Source organism: Ochotona curzoniae, unplaced genomic scaffold, assembly GCF_017591425.1.
Source record: "Ochotona curzoniae isolate NIBS_2020 unplaced genomic scaffold, NIBS_Ocur_1.0 scaffold_4812, whole genome shotgun sequence".
NCBI lineage: Eukaryota > Metazoa > Chordata > Mammalia > Lagomorpha > Ochotonidae > Ochotona > Ochotona curzoniae.
Genome location: NW_024467124.1, coordinates 1,222,903 through 1,243,937, shown reverse-complemented (window position 1 = coordinate 1,243,937; position 21,035 = coordinate 1,222,903). Strand labels below are relative to the sequence as shown.

General features: G+C 42.7%; 1 protein-coding gene across 3 annotated transcripts in view; it reads left to right on the top strand.

Annotated features, from left to right (window-relative positions):
- PTPRM (protein tyrosine phosphatase receptor type M) overlaps nt 1–21,035 on the top strand; it is a 773,655-nt gene that overhangs the window by 472,872 nt on the left and 279,748 nt on the right. For all 3 annotated transcript variants that reach the window (XM_040970558.1, XM_040970557.1, XM_040970559.1), the window contains 3 exons: nt 2,794–2,903; nt 12,915–13,116; nt 16,032–16,134. In XM_040970558.1, the coding sequence (XP_040826492.1) occupies nt 2,794–2,903; nt 12,915–13,116; nt 16,032–16,134 (415 nt within the window). The remainder of the gene's footprint in view (nt 1–2,793; nt 2,904–12,914; nt 13,117–16,031; nt 16,135–21,035) is intronic.

The window sequence follows — 21,035 nt, the reverse complement described above, 5'->3', positions numbered from 1 at the left end:
ATGCAGACTACTATGGAAGGAAAACAGGTGCTCCCAGAGTAAGTGAGGGGCTTTCCCGGAGCCCTGCCTTTTTGGCCACCCTCAAATAGTTGTTTCATTACAGTTCTTTTTGGTAGGAGTCGGGGGTTGTTCCAACCTCTGGGTCAAGGCAGTATTGAATGCCTTGTGTCTGAGCCCTCCAGCTCTCCCTCACTGTTTTTTTAAAAAGGAGAGGATAGTTATGGCATCAGTTGTATCATCAAGTCCTTGCTGGCCCTTCTGCCTCTGTGTTTACTTGAGCTGGACCTAATGTCTGTTTCTGCTTCCAGAGTATTCAATGTTTCATTTTTCTCAACTTTTGCTTTCTATATCAGATCCTTATTAATTAATGTCAAAATCTCCATATTCGTCTCTAACCTTTCCTTGGGTTTCTGGCATTTTCTCAATGGTCTTACTTTGCACTAACCTGATTTTGGAAATTGATTTTTGCCGTGCTGTCCTCTCTGTAAGACCATCGCAGTGACTCTCTGCTGTTCTTTGTTCCCGAAACCCGGACTCAGCTTTGACTGGATTTTTTGGCCTGCGCTCTTGCAATGTTGCTTTTCCTTCGCACTTGCCCCTCCCTTAGCAGAGGTGTCAGTCACTCTGTGTTGGGGCGCCATCTCTGCATCCGGATTCTCCCCACTGGCTGCCTCATCTCCTCTTGCCTCTTTCCTTGTCTCCTCTTTCCTACTCAGTGCCTCTCCACCTGGCTGCTTCTCATGTCTGCCTCTTGAACCCCAAGATTGTCCTCAGGCTGTAGATCATGAATCTGGCTCCAATCTGCGGGCCATAGCAGATACGTCTGTCTGCCCTTCTGTCTAGCCACCCCTGTCCCTGTCCTGGTTTTTGTGCTCTCCAGTAGGAGTGGTAACCCATGAGGGAGGTGCCCATTATCTCTGTACTAGGCAACTCCAACTTCCAGATTGTGCACTCTCCAGGTGGTTCTGGAATTGAATTTGACAGATTAAGCTCCCAGTGCCAGCCTCTGCCAGCTGATGCTGTGGCAAAGCCCAGCCAACCCTCACCCACTCTAATTTTTGCTTGCACCAGTCGAAACAGTGCTTTGGCAGTATCTCATGTCCACCTATAAGCAACCCATCAGTTGAAAGTGAATACTACTGGGCCCGGCGCGGTGGCGCAAGTGGTTAAGGTCCTCACCTAGCACGCCCGGGATCCCATATGGGCGCCGGTTCTAGTCCCGGCGGGCCCGCTTCCCTTCCAGCTCCCTGCCTGTGGCCTGGGAAAGCAGTCGAGGACAGCCCAAAGCTTTGGGACCCTGCACCCGCGTGGGAGACCCGGAAGAGGCTCCTGGCTTTGGATCGGCGCATAGCATCAACCGTTGCACTCACTTGGGGAGTGAATCATCGGACGGAAGATCTTCCTCTCTGTCTCTCCTCTCTGTATATCCGCCTTTCCAATCAAAAAATAATAAAAATAAATCTTAAAAAAAAAAAAAAAAGAAAAGAAAGTGAATACTACTGATGGGTCCTTTGGGAATCGTAGACAGTCTTCCCAACCTGCATCCTAGGCAATCTTGCCAATCATTGAGAGGATCATTTTAACCTCTGTAGCCTAAAACACTTATACAGGCTCCTTAAAAACAAAAGAACTTATGAAATATGTTTACCCATCAGTTAATGAAAATGTGGATTATTTCTGTTTTCTTGCCATTCTGAATATTAAAGATCATGAGTATTTGCATGCATGTTAGAATTTTATGGTCTTATATTTAGGTCTTTAGTCTATTTTTGATTTCATATTTTTTAGGAAAGATGATTGTTTTTCATTGAATTTTACTAGCACTGTTATTGAAAAGCTATTGTTTGCAAACATATATATAGGTTTAAAGTTATAATTATAAGGGGATTCCCAGTTCTAATCCTTGATCTATATGGCTACCCTCATGCCAACACTCTTGATGAGTGTAACTTTGTCAGAAGTTTTAAAATCAGGACATTTGAACTGTCTGCAAACCATTTTTGATCATTCTTTGCATTACCAAACAATTTGTTCACACAGCCTCATATATATTTATAAACAATGTAGTTATTCTGATTTATTTATAAAGCTTATTTATAAGCTACCAAAGTCAGTTATTGGCATAAAAATAATTATATATATATTACAAAAGCTGCTGAAGTGAATTTAAAATTAGAATTATCAATTAAAATTTATGATAGAAATAAATCATATTTTGAAATGATACTGTTATTTTATAGAAAGTTGGCAAAAAAGATCTCCATTTTCCCTTAAATTGATTACATTTTCTTACAGTTTCTAAGGTTTCACATATTTTGATCTCTGAAAAAAATGACAATAAATATTTCTGAGTCTCCAGCATTATTAACAAATAATTTTATAAACTACATTTTTTATTTACCTACTCTACATTAATCTCTGCTTTGTGTGTTTTTCTTAATATATGTGTTACTGTAACAGTTCATATATGTTACTCAGAAGTAGCTGTAATTACATCCATGTTGATAAAAGCACCAATTATTTATTTTGAATGAATGAAAAACTCCTTTTAAAAGATAATTGCTGAGCTCTAATTAATTCAGACTCCAAAGGAGAGGTGATTTTTTTTTCATTATCAGGACAACATAGCTAAAATGGGTTTGGAGTTCATATTTTTAAAAAACAATTGTGTCTGTACATTGTGAAGATCTTACATTTTAATAAATGGTAGCTTAAGTTTAGGAGAATGTATCTTGTTTTGGAGGGGGAAGGAAACTGTTTCTTACGCAATGACCTTTCTCCACCTTCCTTCAGTCCCAGGGGCCGTTCCCACGGAATCCATCCAAGGAAGTACCTTTGAGGAGAAGATATTTCTTCAGTGGAGAGAACCCACCCAAACATATGGTGTAATCACATTATATGAGGTAGTACATACATTTGTTAGTAATTTAATGTGTATTATAATTTATTGCGATAAGCTATCTAGTGTGATTGAATAATACATTTTCAGGCTAATCCTTTCAGCAGTTTAATGGCTGTTGTATAGATGCAAAAAAAAAAAAACCCTTAAAAATGAGTTTCTGAAGATGGGTAATTTGAGGATGTGTATTTATACTGAGTGGGCAGTTTCTAGATTGTATTATTATATGTTGAGACACAGCGTAGTATTTTAAAAATCACATTCATTTAAAAGAATAAGCATTTTGAAACATACGTTGATTAGGAGGTAACTAAAGAATCCTGTTCTTGCTTAGCTAGGAAATATTTTACTACTGAATTGTAGAAGAATGCTGATTATCCAATTAGCGAAGTCAATAAAAATTGTCTTCGAAGTACCAACACAATAATGCCTTTTGGTTTCTGAGTATTAGCAAAACAGCCTTTAGATTTCTATGGCGTGGTTTTGTCTACTGAGGATTGTTAAGTGGTTGGGTGATAGACATCAGAGAAAAATTTGATGAATTGCTGAAGGAAAAAAAATAACAGCAATAACTGAGTGACATTCATCATCACATTTGTGTAAGCATCATTTCACTATGCCTATTGTCATAGGAACAGGTGCTTTTTTTTTAAGGCTAGCACTTATTTGAATGCAAATTTAACAAAATTATATGTTGTACAGTTGCTAAAAATTGTGGCAGATCCTCTTATGGAAACCTCTGCTTGAATATCTTTCACAACTACTGACAAAAACCTGGGCACAGTAGCTGTCAGCCAGGCATCACTGGTGAGCCTCTCCTGTGACCCGACTAGCCTCACATTCATGTTTCCTTATGCCTTTTGAAATTTGGTATTGAAATGCATAATAATAATGCTAGTAACTGAAATCTAAGTGAAGAAAAATAAAAGGAATAAGTTGATTTTCATGTTTTATTGATGCTGCTCAGTGGCTGCTTCATTGAAGCAATTTGAGTTTTATGAAAATTCATGGCCCAGCTTTTAAGGAGCAGAGTTTTTATAATCGAGTCGAGTAAGTTCCTGTTGATTCCCTCGGTGATGAGATTTTTTCTCAAGATTTTCGGCCCTGTGATCTGTTTTAGGTGTCAGTTTGGGAGATTCTTACTTAAGACTAGCAGAGTTTTATTTATTTATCTTTTCTTTTGCTGTTGTTCCTACAAAGGATAGAATCTTTGAAATCAGCTTTGCATGTTAAGTTCTAAGTGCACCCATTCTAAAATCCATGTGTTGCTCTATAGACAGAAAATAGTAGCCACGTTCTTTCTAACCCCTGTAGACATACATCCTTGTGTGATAAGTAACTTCCCCAGTGAAAGCAGCAGGAATAATAATTCAAAGAAAGAACCCATTCATCTCTCTGACTCAACAGCCAGGATCTCCCAGTTGAACACTGATCTAAATGCTAGTACAATGGGGGATGCCTGAATGTGTCATAAATCAGGGTCTTAAAAATCAGATATTTGTAAGTAGAACAGGTTGGTTCATTTTTCTAAGTACTAAAGGAGAAATGGCAAATGTGTGAATCAGGCTCAAGTGATGAGCTATTTGTTTTCTGGTCACCAAATGTTTCTGCTGTTCCTCCTGTTTTCTGGAAGCAGGAAGGAAGGCAGTTCTTGCGGAGGGCTGCGTCTGTGTGCTCTGAGTCACGCAGCCTGGGCCAGAGCGCACCTGGATACAGCTTCCTAGTAGAGCTGATGTCTGCTCTGGACCCAAACTCTGTCACCCCTCTGAAGTATCACTCTCTTAAGTAACCAACAAACAGGTGTCCCCACATCGTATTCTGTCAGTCATTCTTGAATATAGGTAAAATCTGGAATGTGAGTTAAGTTATCATGGTTGAAAAGGTTAGTAATAAGTAACACAGGTGTTACTTTAAGGAAGGTGACACACTTGGATAGTTTCTGAAGGAGTCACAAAGAAGCAGATTGGGAGTGTAGATGTTGCAAACGAATATACTGTAGGTTTGGCTGATTTGCTAGTTGACTCTTGCTCTTGTGGAAGGTACACTCATGCATTGATCATGTATCGCACTGATGTGACACCGTTTCAAAGCGAAATCGGCATCCATAGCATCACAGCCTTCTGATTTTATTCTTTCCCACTCTGCCCACCGTTTTTATCATCTTTCTCCAGCATAGTCTCTCCTTCCTTTTCTCCGTGCTGCTGTCCTGACTTCCACCATCCTCAAACCTCACTCTCTATTCCAGATCTTAATTTCATGAAAGCTACCTTCCTAAAAGTTGGCTCTGATTATCCCACCCTTCTTCAATAACTATCGATACAACTCTCTTAAAGACTATTTTAAGATTTCAAGATAAAATATGCTTGCTTCTCAACTTGATTTTTCAGAAGTAACTGCTGTTACTAATAATTAGATACATGTCCTGCCAAGATTTCTGGAAAGTCTAGTTCAAGTTCATTTCCAAATAAAGATATATGCAATTTAGTATATGTTACAGGCCTAGCAGTTTATGATAAGAATAATATGCCTCAGGAGACCCCAACTTCACGTCATGTAAGAATACATATCAGGGAAATCATGAACTGAATAGAAAAGTTAATAGCAATACTGGAATATAGAAACTTTTTTGTAATGTGTTTTTCTAAGCTTGAATCCCAGGAGTTATTTTTTTTTTAAAGATGGGTAGGTCCAAGTTCATGATATTTTAAACTCCTGAATGATTAATAAATCTATGAAGATAGTCTAAATACAAGTGAAAAACTTGGAGAAATCATTTCATATCATTTGAGAAGTCAAATCATAGCAACCGACAGGCCGGTGGCTGCAATGTATAGTGACTTGTTATTGATAATAAAGAAATAAAACCACTCTTTCAAAAAATATGGATAAGAAGTAAGGGCGGGCACAATGTATAGAAAAAGTCCAATTGGCAAATGGCAAGGTAATGCCCAACCTTACTAATGATTGAGAATTGAAATAAAGAAAATGCTATAGAAAGTTTAAATTTCTGTCTTATGAAGTGTTCTCTAGTGACATGGAATAATCCTTCCTGCACAGATTGTTGATGGAAACATAAACTTTACAACCTGTTTTAGAGGCAATTTAATGTTTAAAATTTAAAACATTGAATCTGAAACCCATTTCTTGAGGTCTGTCAGTCAGTAACATCCCCCCTGTGTGCAAATATCTCTGTGCAAGTGTTTTCATTGTAGCTCCCTAACTTTGTATGTCTCTCGATAGCCTAGTGAGTAAATTCTAGAGTCCTGGTCATGAGATTGAGAATAACACATCAATATTTTTTTGAAAATACTTAATGCGTAAGGTGTTGGAGGAAGACGTGGGCAGAAAAAGTTTGTCCTATGCTACAACTCTTATCAGCAGCTAACTCTAGAAAGAATTCAATTAAATAAGAACCAAACTCAGGCATTTAATGTGTGAGTGGTGTATAAAGTGCAGTTTGGTTTCGATATGTAGCAAAGTAGAATATTCTGGGATTAACTGAGGCATTATTGATAAATCTAGAGTCAAAGATATTGGAAGAATTCAAGCCTAGACAATTGAGCTCTGTTAATCACTATCAGTGGAGATTACTAATATAGAAAAATGAGAATTGAGGCCCATGTTAAGAAGTTTGGTTTTGAGCCTCTTTTGCAGTGGGTAAATCAAGACCCGTATCGCCTGCCTCCCAGATGGGCATCAGTTCAAGTCCTGGCTGCTCCATTTCCAATCCAGCCCCTTGATAATACCCCTGGAAAAGCAGAGGAAGATGGTACAAATCCCTAGGCCCCTGCTACCCATGGATGAAGCTCCTGGCTCCTGGCTTTGAGTGACATAACCCTGGTCATTGCAGCTGTCTAGGAAGTTAGTGAGTGAAACAGCACATGAAGATAAATAAATAAGAGATGGAAATATTTTTTAAAAGATGGAAGCTTTAAAAATACGTTTGGTTTCAGTGCTCAAGGCTTTCTGTGATCTGATCCCAACTTTTACTTACAGTTTCATCGCCTGGAATCCAATGAACGTGGTGGAATCTCATGGAGTCCCCACACCAACCTGCTTGGCTGATGCTTTGATTTCTGCCTATGATAACCTTTCAACTCTCCCCACCAACCCCAAACCAGGGAGTGCTTTTGTTGATGTGTCTCATTTTTCAAAACTTTTCCTGTAAGCATCCTAGGTCCTTCTCCGAAACTGGATTTAATTAGCCCTCCTACCCTGTGCTCGGCGTACATTGCTTGAGACCTTAGTGAAAGGCTTTTGTTTTACAGTGGCTGCAAGGACTGTGAACTCATGCCCTTGAGACTTTGATGGTCATGGCAGTCCAAGATGGAATGTTATTCCATTTTGATTTTCTTTGAAGCTATCAGATTAGACCTTGAGATTTTAAGTATAGAAGGGGAAGAAAATGTGGAAAGATTACAGGTACTAACCAGTAAATCAGAAACCATCTATTCAATCAACAGTTTAGTCCTTATTTGCCAAACTTACCCCTCCTCCAAAAATACACACAAATGTTGTTTGTGTGACACTTTGCTTATGACTTTGGACATATTATCAAATTATCTAGATTCAGCAGTGGAACATTAATTTTTTTGAAGGTATCATTAAAAATTCTTTCACTCCAAATGTGAGAGGCTCCCCAGACTTATCTTCTGGGAATTTGTTGCTGCCTTTTCCACCGCCTATCATAGGCATTGAGAAAATATTCGTTGCAGTATCTATTGAAAACAGTAAATGTCCAAAGAATGCTTCGTGTCTAGACTTGAGCATAGAAATATTTGCTGGTATGTTGACCACTGCTACTCTGCTGGCAGGTGTTCACTGAGTGTGCCCTCAGTGGCAAGCAGGGAAAGCACACAAACAGCTTGTCCCCACTCCTCAGGAGTGTTCCTGGTTCCTGGTTCCCAAGGTCCTGGCGAAAGATTTGGTATACACACACATAGGAACTTCAGAAAACCCATAGGATAGGAAATTTTGAAAATTGTTTATTTTGAATATCCCTCAAGGTTGCCAGGGTCCTCATTCTTGGCCATCTTCCATTGCTTTCCCAGGTATGTCAGTGGGCAGCTGCGTCAGGTGTGCAGCAGCTAGCATGGAAAACAAAGCTCTGGAGCAGGGTGGTGACAAAGAAGTGGCTTCACCTACTGCACTCCTTACTCTTTCCATGAACATTTCGACTTCTCCTTGTATATGCACAGGAGATTTATGGGGATGGAGAAGGAGATTTACAATTTTTAGGAGTACATCAATGAGTGTATATGTACATTTTGAAAGATTATTTAACAGAATGGAATTATTATTTAGTAGAGAGTGAGAGAGATCTTCCATGTGTTGATTCACTCCCACAGATGGCTGCCACAAGAGAGGAGTCAAGTTGAATCCCGTAATCAGGGGTTCTATTCAGATCTTCTACATGGGTGGCAGGAGCCCAGGTACTTGGGCTGTCACCCATTCCCTTGCCCAGGCGCTTTAACAATAAACTGGATTGAAAGTGGAGCCAACACTCTGATATGGAGTACCCATATCACAAGCAATAGCTTAACCTGCTTCATCATGACTCCAACTCCTATACTGCATTTTTTTAGGGACAAAGAAGAAAGGTTCCACACTTTTTAGTTTCTTACCCAAGGATTGTGGCTGAAAGTTTCTAAAGCCCCAGCTCAGTGAGTCCTGCACCTACACAGACACCGGCTCGTTGGCCCCAGGGAAACGGCACATTCTGTGGTTGAGCTTCACTACAGTCTGTCAGTGGAGCACAGACATGCCGCCGTGTAAGTGTTTACAGCATGTGCAGGCACCTGCGCTCCCCAGGAGTCTCTTAGGGAAATATATACCAAGTGCCAAATATTTACAGAGCACAGTGGGATCAAAAAGAAGCAGCAGCCATCAGTCACTCCTCAGAAATAAGATGTAATTACATGAAATGTTCCAATTCCTCTGGCATATTGAAATCATGATTTAAAACGAATCAAGAGTTTGTGCTGTGCTCCCTGGTTCATTGCCTTATAAATCGTATAAACACAGTCACGGCTCTGGGCAGTCAGAGAATGCTAAAGATTGTTAGGGCAGATTTGGAAAGATAGCTTTACAGGTAAACAAAACTGGAATTCTGGCTTGAGTCTTAGACAGATACAAACAACCTTCCAGCCCCATCTTAATCTAGACAGCATCCCAGAAGACACACGTAAGCTTCGGTGTCTGTGACAGCTCTTTCTATGCTCTTCTTCCTGGTCTCCTGGCACCTGGTTGGCTGATGCGCCTCTATCCTACATCAAATATCAGTATTCAGAGTAGACATTTAGTCTACCGCTTCAGATGTCCATAGTCCACATCATATTACCTAGCTCTGACCCCTGGCTTTGGCTCCGGACTCCAACTTGTTGCTAATACGTACTCTGGGAGGCAACAGTGGATTGATCAAGTAAGGTTCTCAATATCCATCTTCCATCCAGGCACTGTGGGCATTTAGGGAGTGAATTATTGAATAGAGTGTCTGCACCCACCCTTTCCTCTCTGTCTCTCCATGTCTCTTAAATAATTACATAAAGTATGAAATAAGTAAATGCCAGTTTTCATTGGGGGTAGTACTGGGAGGCTTTCTTTCCTCTAAATCTCCTCTCAATGATAAGCTCATTCATTTCAGACCATGTCAGATGGGTACTGAGTGCCCTCAAGTCTCCATTTCTTACCCATTCGTTTCTTGCATCCCAGCTTTATGTTGTACATCAGAGGTACTTCAAAATGCTTGTGGAAAAATGAAGCAAAAAGATAGGTTTACTTAGGCATGCAAAAGCCTTGCAATCCATTGCTGCAAGGGGTTTTCAAAAAGGTGATAGAAAAACAGCATTCTGGGGCCCGGCGGCATGGCCTAGCGGCTAAAGTCCTCACCTTGAACGCCCCGGGATCCCATATGGGCGCCGGTTCTAATCCTGGCAGCCCAGCTTCCCATCCAGCTCCCTGCTTGTGGCCTGGGAAAGCAGTCGAGGGTAGCCCAAAGCTTTGGGACCCTGCACCCATGTGGGAGACCCGGAAGAAGTTCCTGGATTCCTTCGGATGAGCATAGCATCGGCCGTTGTGCTCACTTGGGGAGTGAATCATCGGATGGAAGATCTTCCTCTCTGTATCTCCTCCTCTCTGTATATCTGACTTTCCAATAAATAAAACAAATCTTTAAAAAAATGCGTTCTGTGGGTTTCAAAACTTTTTGTACCAAGTGGACTTATCTTTTAATTCTGACTTTCACTATCTGTTCAGATGGCCCTTATATATGTCCACTTTAATATCAGTTGCATTTAAAACTTGGTGTGTCCACATCTGGCTGTAAACTGATCTTCCTTCATTCCATCCCACTTAATCAGTGGGACTGCCTTTTGCTCAAGCCCTGGTCACCAAACTTATCCTGGATTCTTTCCCCTGCCATGCATGTCCAGTGTCTCTGCAGGTTCTGACCTTTTTGTCTCTCTAAAATCTGCCACTTCTTTTCTGTCCTGTAGCCCCAGGCACCCCCTTTCCTCATGTGCACTGTGCAGTGGTGTGTTGATAATGCTGCAACACCTGCTTCTTGTTCAGTCACCTTTCTTGCCTTTGGGGAAATCAGATCATTTTATTTGCGTAACCAAAAAGCCCCCAGGACTTGAGTTATGTGTTTCCAAATTTCTTCTTTTGGGGTGCCGGGTGCAGCATGGGATAGCTGCTGACAGTTCTCCAGCCCCAGAATAGCACGGACCTGCTTCCTGGTCTCTAACTGTGCCCCTTGTACACTCCCCGGTTCGGCTGTTCTCCCGACTCCTTGTGCATCCAGCTCTTCCCCAGAGTCCAGCTCTCCTTAGCTTCATGCCAACCCCTAGCAGGTCTCCCACTGACTGTCCTGAGTGGCCTGCATATATCCCTCTCTGCCCCACAGCAGTCCTTATCTTTGTGCCCCGCTTGTTTCTGCCATCGGACGTAGTGTTTTGGCATTATTTATTTCCATATTGTAGGTCTCTTCATTTCCAGTTTATCTAGTCCAGGTTCTTAACTCCCTGAGGCAGAATTCCGCCTGCTGATGACAGTGCTTGCAAAGTGTGTTCCATTTGTAGTTCAGATGGAAGGAGTGACTGGAATAGAGATAGCCACAGTGGAGGAAAGTCTGTGAGTAAGAACAGTTTTGGAAAAGCATCGAAATTGTTTGTGGGACAGTATAACTATGCAGAACAGCGGCCGTGTGATGTCACAAAGCTGCATGCATATTCTGAAATATGTTTGGACAAGCAGGTGAAGGTGAATTAGAAACACATGGCTAAGGAATTTGTCCCCTATGTCTTTATGTTCCATTAACGTTTGTAGTTGGGCAATACAGTCAGCAAGAAGACACTTAACTCTGGGGCACAGTGATGGTCTTTGTTATAACTATGTGCTGTCCTGGTCGATGTATTGCTTCCCCGTTTTCCTGCCAGACACATGCTGTGTGCAGGGCAGGGACAAGATCTACAACACCACATGAAACCCCAGTGCAGAATGCCGTGCTTGGCACATCTGAGGCACTCAGAAAGTTCTGAGTGTGTGTGGAAGTGAGTAGGAAAGCTGTGGGCTGGCTCAGTGTAGCTGTGTCACCTGTAACCATCTCTGTGGGTGTCAGCATGGAGATGCAGGTGAGCCCAGGCCCTTCCCCAAGCTAAGCGGCTGACCTGGCTGTCAGGCAGCTGCTGTGTTGTTGTCTGTTCTTCCCGTGCTGCGCATGCTAAGGAAAGTCGGTCAGGGGTTAACAGTGGTACTCTGCCTGACGCCGGTAGCGCCACGCGTCACGGTGATTAACCTATACAGCAAACGTTCTTCTGCCAAAGCTCAGCTGATTTGTTCTAAATACACTTTCGGAGAGGTCTTCTTAATTATAATGACACGGTGTAAATATAAGAAGAAAGAATGTCAATTATCACGTTGTATAATAACAGTGTTAGTGTTCATGCACATAAATTATAAGTCGGTTTACCTACTTACAAGCGAGAAATAGGCTCAGTTTTGCAATTTAAAACTTTGGAATATGCTCCATTTAAAAATTATGTCATTACCACCAGTAGAAGTTAGTAATCACCACTGAAGTGCATCTTCTTGAATAGCTGATGAACTACTCTTAGTGAAATTCTTTGAAAAATCATTCAAAAGGGCAAAATTTAAAGGTACCTATGTTAAATTTATTTTCAAACATGCTGGGCTCATCTGACAGGTTTTGAATATGTTGCATGGCAGTCAGAGTGAAAACTTTTAAAACCACTGCCAGAGAAGGCAGCTGCTAGCTCATGTGTGGCAATTTACCTTTAAAGGCGGATTAACGGAAATCAACAAGGAGAAACTTCACAGCACCTCAGCCTCAAGCGCTGTGGTGGGTCACCACGTGTGGCTGGTGGTCTCCCTGTTGAACAGGGCAGGGGACATTTTCTAGCATGGTAGGAAATTGTTGTACAACAGAGTTCTGTGCAAAAACCCACGTACACATCTAGAATGGGTAGCATTCTGCTCACAGAGCATCACGATGCACGGATGTGTAGCTGGGACTCACTTTTAGAGCAGATATCTTTGGTTACGCTGATGGAAAACACTTGGAAGTGCCTTGCTCCCAGTAGGCAATATTCTATTCAGCGCTACGTGGCCCCTACAGTAGAGCTGAGGCCCTCCTCCTCTTGGTGCCTTCTCTGTTGGAGCTAGTTGCCTATTTTACACTAAAACAACTGTACTGTAGTTTTACAAAATGATATTCTGAAAGCAAACAACTTGGAGGTGTAAGCTCAAATCTGAGCTCATCCTTTGTGTTCTGATCTACCGGCTTTAAGTTTCCATGTCTATAAAGGTAGTAAGTCTGAACTATTTTGGCTGAGCACCTGCTTCCCTTCTGTGGATTCGGGGTTTGAAGAGTCTTAGAGAGAAGGAAAAACTTATCATGAAGAGCCTGATAGTGCACGCATCACAAGGGTTTACTGGATAAAAATACAATCTGGGTCCATCTGCTGTAGTTCTTGAACACTTTTTTATTCTTTTGCAGATCACCTACAAAGCAGTCAGTTCCTTTGACCCAGAAATAGATTTATCCAATCAAAGTGGAAGAGTCTCAAAATTGGGAAATGAAACTCATTTTCTGTTTTTCGGACTGTATCCTGGGACCACGTACTCATTTACCATCCGAGCGAGCACAGCTAAAGGCTTTGGGCCTCCAGCAACAAACCAGTTCACCACCAAAATATCAGGTATTGCAAGTTCACGGCAAAGACTTATTGGTAGCAGTGCTTTTGTACTTTTTCATTCCTGTTATCAAGGATGATGCTAAGCTTACATACATTAAGCATATTTTTTTTTCAAATGAACACCTCTGGATTTCTGAAATTTAGACACATGGAGTTAAGTGGATCCTATAAATCCGTGTCACTTCAGAGCCTAAGGACCCTGTTAGAAGTGTTCACTGTCACGTTAATAACTTGCCTTGCAGGACTTGGTAGGAGGCGAGCGAGAGTCTAGGCTCATCCTCATGGCCAAGCCCTCATTTCCAGGGCAGCAATATTGTAAAATCCTCCATAGTAAGCCATGAACCATGGAGATCAGCAGAAAGGCAGCACCACGTGGGTTCTTCTCCCCGAAGGACCTGTCTTCCTCGGGACTTGGACCATTACTGCTTTCCCATCCTGAAAACAGGGACAGCATTCAGGATGGCACCAGACACCTCTGACTGCCAGCTGTTTGGCTTTTAGTGTCTCAGTTGTACCATCCATAATTTGATAGTTTTTTTCTAATAGCTTTCAGGTATGTAGAAGATGTCTAGCTAGAGAAAGTGATGTTGACTTCTGTTCTGGGATATTGAACCACAACAAAGCTCTAGGGACATGTTCTTTTTTTCCATTCTCCCCCTTTATTTGAGTATATATAGGGAAGGAATTGCTTCTTGGATTCCACGGTTCTGCTGGGGGACAGATGGGATGGAAGTGCGGGAAGGAGGTAGTGTTTTATCAGCCAGGATTACTGTGAGAATATCTAGCTTGATTTTTCTACTGCCCCCTTATACATAGGTTTATGAAAATTTTTGTTTGGAATTGAAGAAAGGGAATATCCACAAAGGGAGTATTGCAAGCGTTCTGCTAGGTGTTGAGACAAGAGATTTGAAGTTTTGCCTTTAAACAGGTATATTTTAAAGGATAATTTTTCATTGTGCAAGGTTTGATTTATGAGCACAAACTTGAAACTGATGTATATTTGGCATGCAACATAAAGCATTAGGCTGTGAGAACAATACATAGAAATAGAAAATAAAAATCAGTATCAACAAGCTTAAAATGCGATGAAGGTGATACATATGGGTTGAGTAGAAAAATCATTGGATATAGTTAGTTGGATTCCAGTTAACATTATTCATTTTAAATTAATTTCTATTTTATTTCTTAATATATCTATGGGGTACTGTGTATTATTTCTATAAAAATATATACACATACATGATGACTTGTCAGGGTAAACATGTCTACTTCTTCAAACATTTAACTTTTTTAAAGGGCTTTATCTGTGGCCATCCTAATTTTTCAGTAGGCCTCCAGAACTTCTTCCTGCTAACCATAACATAGATTTTTGCATTTGCTTCCCCTTCGATGTTAAGCGACTTTTAGCTTACATATTTTAAGGTGATATTATTTATTGCATGAATGTATCATGAGTACTTAAGTAGGAAATGCATGGCAATCTGTATCTTCACTGAAGTTTTTCTCGACAGGAAACCCCATTTCAGAGATTATTCTCTTAAAGGGAGTATTCACTTACAGAAGACTTGCTTTTTCTGTTTTTATTAGATAAAAATTTTTATCAATATAACTGTGACCATTGTTGGCACACCTAGTTCTATAGTTTTATCCCAAAGTGAGTTAGCCTAGGCAGGCTTATCAAGAATATTATTGGATTTGCATAATTTTAAAAGTTACAGCTCATGCACCCAGTTTTCATGGACCAAAGAAAAAGGAGCTATTCATGTATATAAAAATGTAATTCTGTGTGAAGAATCAGAGTTCATGTTTAATGGAATTGGAGTTAATTTTTAATATGGAAAAATTCAATGTATGGAATTAAGAAGTAACCCATACTTGTTTCATGAAAACTGCTTTGTATACAGGAAAACTTTGTAAACTGATTAAGAAACCATTTCTTCTTTTCTTATTAAGTTAGGTACTTCCACATCTGGGTTGTGGAAAGTTGGTGACCTCCCAATGCACCCCCTACTGCTGTACCTAATGGCATGTCTCCTCAGTGTTGGGGACAGAGATACAGAAGAGATTTATACATATATAAAATCAGACATTACAGTCTATATAGGAAAGAATGCCAGGACATGGCCCTGTGAACAGGATTCACTTGGGAAGAGAACCAGCATTAGTAAAATTATATTTGCCTTGCTCACTGGCTATGTTATCTCTTCAGATTGCTACAAAAGGTCATTTCCCCCAGCTTTCAAAAATAGCTGAAGCTCAGGTGAGAACGAGCTCTTAGGCTGTTTAAAAACAAAGCACAACAAAAAGCCAAGCGCAAGTCTTTCTTCCATTCTCAAATGTTTCCCACTGTTGTGCTCTATTGTGCTTTTCCTGAGAGTACATGAGCTATCACTGATTAATCCTGGCAAGTGTCTCTGGCTCTGTTGTCCTCTCCAAATCTCCCTGTTCTACTAAGATGAATAGCTGTCAGGTTCTTCTTTATGGTCTAAACACTCATTATAAAAATGTAAATATGCCTTTAAGGTAAATGATTTATTGAGGATAGTGTATTCATTGTGAAATACACAAATTCTAAGTGTCCAACTCAATTAATTTTCACACTTGATCTTAGCCAAAAGACCGAGAAGCGATTCAATTAATTTTCACAAACTGACTACATCCATCTAGCCAGAATACAATGCAGATTGCACACCCCCCTCCTCCTAGCTTCCAGCTTCAACTCAAAGAGGTCATTATATCCTGGTTGGAGTAGTTATCACACTGTGTAGGGAATAGACATTAAGCTCATTCGTGGTCAGTTGATAGTGGCAATTTACAGTATGTGCTCTGCGTTCTTCATGCCTTTGTAGAAGTTTGTGGGAAATACACCCAAGAAGATCATTGAGGAATGAGTCTCTGTCTTGTGCCTTTTTCCCCAGCACCCTCGATGCCAGCTTATGAACTGGAGACACCTTTGAATCAAACTGACAACACAGTGACAGTCATGCTGAAACCTGCTCAGAGCAGAGGTGCACCTGTCAGGTAGGGAAGCCAAGGCTGGACTGGCTCTGGAGAGAAGAAACCAACCGGAATCACTTTGGTTAATTTCTCCAATGGGTTTTTCTAGGGATTTGTGGCAAACCTCAGTCAGCATATAAATTCACATCTTTATTAGCTCTAATTAGAAGAAATGACTGAGGGACTTGGAAGGGCTTTGATGTGAGGTAATCGGGTATTGTTTAAATGGTTTTATTCTGATGCAAGTAGGGTGTTCTTTTGAGGAGAGATGGCTTTACCTTAAAAAGTAATTACTTGTTTCAGTTTCCTTTCACAGGAGCAGACAATATTTTTGTCCAGAGCTGTAATCTTTAAGTGAGCCTTCGTGTGTTTCTTGCTTATTTGAGTTTTATGTCATTTAACTTCTAATAAGTAGGCTAATTTCTTAATTGAATACATAATATATAATTATCATTGTTATTTGGATTTTCTTGTTTTTAAGTTTATTCTTGATGGCTTCATAGTTCATTAGGGTGGGAAAGGTCGAGGTATAGGGGAAGGTGGGTGAGCCCATGTTTCTATATTTCTTTCTTTCTTCTTCTTGTATCTGGGGAAGGAGGGACACAAAGGGAGAAGCCAACTCAGCCTCCTAACTGCCTCAGTACCCGGGAATGGACAACCGCCACCCGATGTCATCCCACGATCCCTGATGTGGAGCATGCTCCAAGGGTTATGTTCAAGTGGTTTCAATAATTCGATGGTTCTGAAATGCTGTTTATCTCGCCAATTTAAGGATGAGAAAATCCTTCCAAGGTCCATTGGCTGACACAGTTCACCTTAGATTTTCCATTTGCCCAGAATTTGATGCCAACACTTGGCTGGGGTAGTTGACCAATTTGTTCTGCCCTCCTTCCTCTGCTGTGGTACCACATGTCCTCTGCATGCCCCAATGGACTGCCATATCCTCCATGTGCATCTGGGTATGCTGACCACTGCTTCATATAAGCCGCTGAGGAGGCCCAGTTCTGCAAGCACTCCATGGTATCTGATTTTCCCCATGGCTGGAGCTGGGTCCAGTGGCTCAATTTGGGGGATCCCCAAAGAAACCTCATCTGAAGTGATCCCAGATCTGACTCTTATGTGTGCTTATCAGTAGGGGGTCCGGCTCTGTCAGTCTCACACATCAGGTTATGCGCACACTAGTAGTTGTAATTCCTGGGTCAGTTCTGTCTCTAGCCCCCTCTTTTACATAAACTAGTGGATGCTGCAGCCCGACGCAACCTGGCCCATTACATACTTGGCCCTCAGGTTCACTAGCAGTAGCTGCAGCCTAGTCAGAGTCACTCCCAGTAACCTGCCCACTAGCTTACCCCCAGCTCTGGTTCCTATGCTTTTCAGTTTGTGCAGTAGACTGATCCAGACTATCCTACATCCCATTCGGCTCTCGTACACATCAATGGGTTTTGAAGCCTACTGAACCAACTCCACTCCCCAGCCCACATTCATGTTAGCAGGTACTACCACCTGTCTAGCCAGTCCTGCTCCCAACCCTGGTTCTCATGATCACGAGTGAGAGTTGTAGCCCATTAGAGAGAAGCCCACAATCTCCCCACTGGACCCACTCGGTGTGCCATGTATTGCACTCTTCAGGTGGTTTTGCAGTCTAGCTTGACAGGATTTTCCCCAAGTCCCAACACTTGCCAGCTGATGGTGCAGCGAAGTCCAAACAACCTGTACTTACCCTGGCTTATGCATGTGCCAATGGGTACAATAGGTTAGCCTAGTTTACACACAGGCCAACAGGTATTGCAGCCCTGTCTAGCCTAGTTTACACACAGGCCAACAGGTATTGCAGCCCTGTCTGGCCTAGTTGGCCCCCAGTCCCAGTTCTCACATTCACCAGTGGGAGCAGTGGCCCAGCAGGGGAGCCTCTCACAATCTCCCTCCCAGGCCCATACCCTACCCTGCCCCTAGCAAGGTCCACATGTGCTGGTGGGTGCTGCAGCCCAGTCTGGCATGGCCCACCTAACCTCAGCATTTGCCAGCAGATGTTACAGCCTGGCCTGGCTCAGTCTGCCCACATTTCCAGCTCACGCTGATGAGTATTGCAGCCTAGCCAGACCAGCCAACCACTAGTCCAGGCCCTAATGTGAATTGGCTGGTGTTGCGACCTGACCCAGCCTGTCTCACACCCCATCCTGGTTCTTAGATCCGCAACTGGGTATTATGACCTGGCCCAACCTGGCCTGCCCCAGACCTGGGTCACACACATGCTGGTGGTTACTGTAACCTGGCCTGGTCTGGGCTGCTCCCATCCTTGTTTATTGAGCTCACTTGCAGGGACTGTGTCCTGACAGAGGAGTTCCCCAAGCTCCTCTATCAGGTTTCTTCCCAGTGACAGATCTGATGCACACAGTGGGTCCTTGGCCCAGACTGCCTTAGTCCACCTCCAGTCTTGGCAGAAATAAATGGCCTTGTTCAACCAGCTCACACTCATTCTTGTTTTTACTCTTGGGTGCTACAGCCCAGCCCTACCTGTCCATACCAACACACAGCTCTTGCATGATTCAGCAGGGGCCGAGACCTAGCCAAGCCTGTCCTACACCCACTGTAGCTCTCATGAGCACCAGTGTGCTGGAGTGTATCCCAGTCTGTGCTCAAGTCTACCCCAGACCCAGTTCACACCTGTGCCGACTGACACTGCAGCCATGTCCAACCCAGATTGCCACCCCTATTCTGGGTGTCATGCTAACCAGTGAGAGCCACAACCTAGCTAGGGAATCCCCTTAGCTCCCCAACCAGGCCTGATCCCAGCCACAGATCTTGTGTGTGCCAGTAGTTGCCCTGACCCAACCCAGCATAGCCCATCCCCTGTCTTAGCCTTTGCCACCAGATGCTGCAGCCTGATCTGTCCCAAATTGCCTCCAATTCTCCCTGGCCAGTGCTCTAGCCTAGCCTTGCCCAGTCTGCTCCCATCCCTGGCTCATGCAAACTAGTAAGTGTGATAGCCTAGCCCAGCATGACCTGTGCTCCAACCTGCCTTCTATACATTCTGGTGGGCTAAGATTGGCCTGTCCCTGCCCAGTCCCGCCCAGTTCATCCCCCACCAGAACCAAACCACACACTTGCCAGTGGGTGGATTTACCTTACCTAGTCTGACCAACAGCCAGGCCTGAACCACATGCTCACCAGTCGCAATTATGGCCCACTAGGGGACTTTCCCAAGTTTTGCCACCAGGTCCACCCCCAGACCAAGGTTGTACATGTGCCAGTGGGTACAAGGCCTTTACCCAGCATTGTCTACCCCCCTCCATCCTGGCCTTTGTTTTAGCTGGTGGATGTTGCAGCCTGTCCTGTCCCATACCCCATTCTTGGGTGCACCTGTGGGTACTGCAGCCTGGACCAGCTCCGCCTGTTCCCTATCCCAGTACCCATGAGTGTCAGAGGGTTCCCTGACCAGCCTAGCTCTGTCCATCATCATCCCCAGCACTTAAGCTAGGTAGCAGAAATTGCAGTTCTACAGTTCCACATACCCTCTACAGACTCTGCCCCTGGACCTGGTTCTCTGATATGCTGGTTAGTGTCATGACCCAGGCTAGTATTACTCATCTCCTGTTCTGACGCTCACTGCTGGGTACTGTGATGTAGCCCCTCCAGGCAGACCCCTAGCCCTAGCTTTAGTGTGTATTCTTGAGCGGTGGTTGGGTATGGTCAATGCTAACTAGCCCAACTTGGGTCTTCCATGTGGGCTGATGAAACAGTCTGACCCATAAAAGTCCTCCAGCCTCTCCCCTCCAAACTGCCTGGTCTCAGCCCCCTTGCTTAACTGCAAGTACAGTGAGTGACCTTGTTGTTGGGAGTCTTTCAGAAATCATTCCTCACCTGCAACATGGGTTTCCCAGCCCAGACTTCTGGCTAATGGTATGAGTGCTGCCCTGGGACAGTTTCGCTCTACACGCCCAAGATCCAGGCCCATTCACAGTTTCCCAATCCCATTCACCAGCCCAGCATGCTAACCTGGGGCTCTCCCCTCCCCTCCTCTCCACCCATCCTACCCAGAACCAAGCACATGGGGAAATCCCCACACTCACTTTACCTGCCTGAGTGTGAGCTCCCAGGTCCACACATGCGCCTACCAGTACTACCCACCGGTCTCCTGCAAACCTGTACCCCCAGGTCCCCATGAGCTGGCCACCCCTAGCTGCCACAAGCACAGGAATAATAGTGATGGTGGCTGATCTATACTTCTTTTTTAAAACAAAGGATGATTGCATAGAAGCTTATGAAGCTTTTGCTTGAACAGATTCAAGTTTATACCAATCCTAGGTCTAGTTTCTCATTCTGTTATAATTTATACAGCTAAGAAATGACAGAGTATAACTTTTCAATGAATGGAAAAAAATGTTTAGTTTACCTGCAAAAAGCCGAGGAATAATTGAGTCTGAGCTTGTCAAAAAAAAAAAAAAGCTAATTATTCAATGAGATTTGTATGTTTCAGTAGGGCTAGATCTTTTGGCTTTGTTTTTATCAGAATATATTCCCTTCAAAGTCATCAGTTACTCTGAATTGCATGTTCTGAGGAGACATTTACATTCACCAGGAAGACAAGTTAGAAGGTCTACTTCTAATTCCCTTTTGAGACCTTTAATTTCAGTAACCTCTTCATAGGAACTGTTTAATCACAGGATGATCAATGGACTTCTTTCTACTGCACACCATATGTGCGTATTAAAGTTCATGAAGATATATAGATAAAAGCAGGCCAGTGTTCATTGATAGGTTAGGACAGAATCATGGAGGTTTTTATTTGAAAAATCTACAAAATTTTATGGAATGGTTTTTTGTTGGTTCGAAGGGTTTATGGTTACTAGCCACGGGTATGAATTATGAGATCAGCCTGCATTATGTGAAAGCGTTGTTCCAATTGAAGATGGTGCTACTGTTAG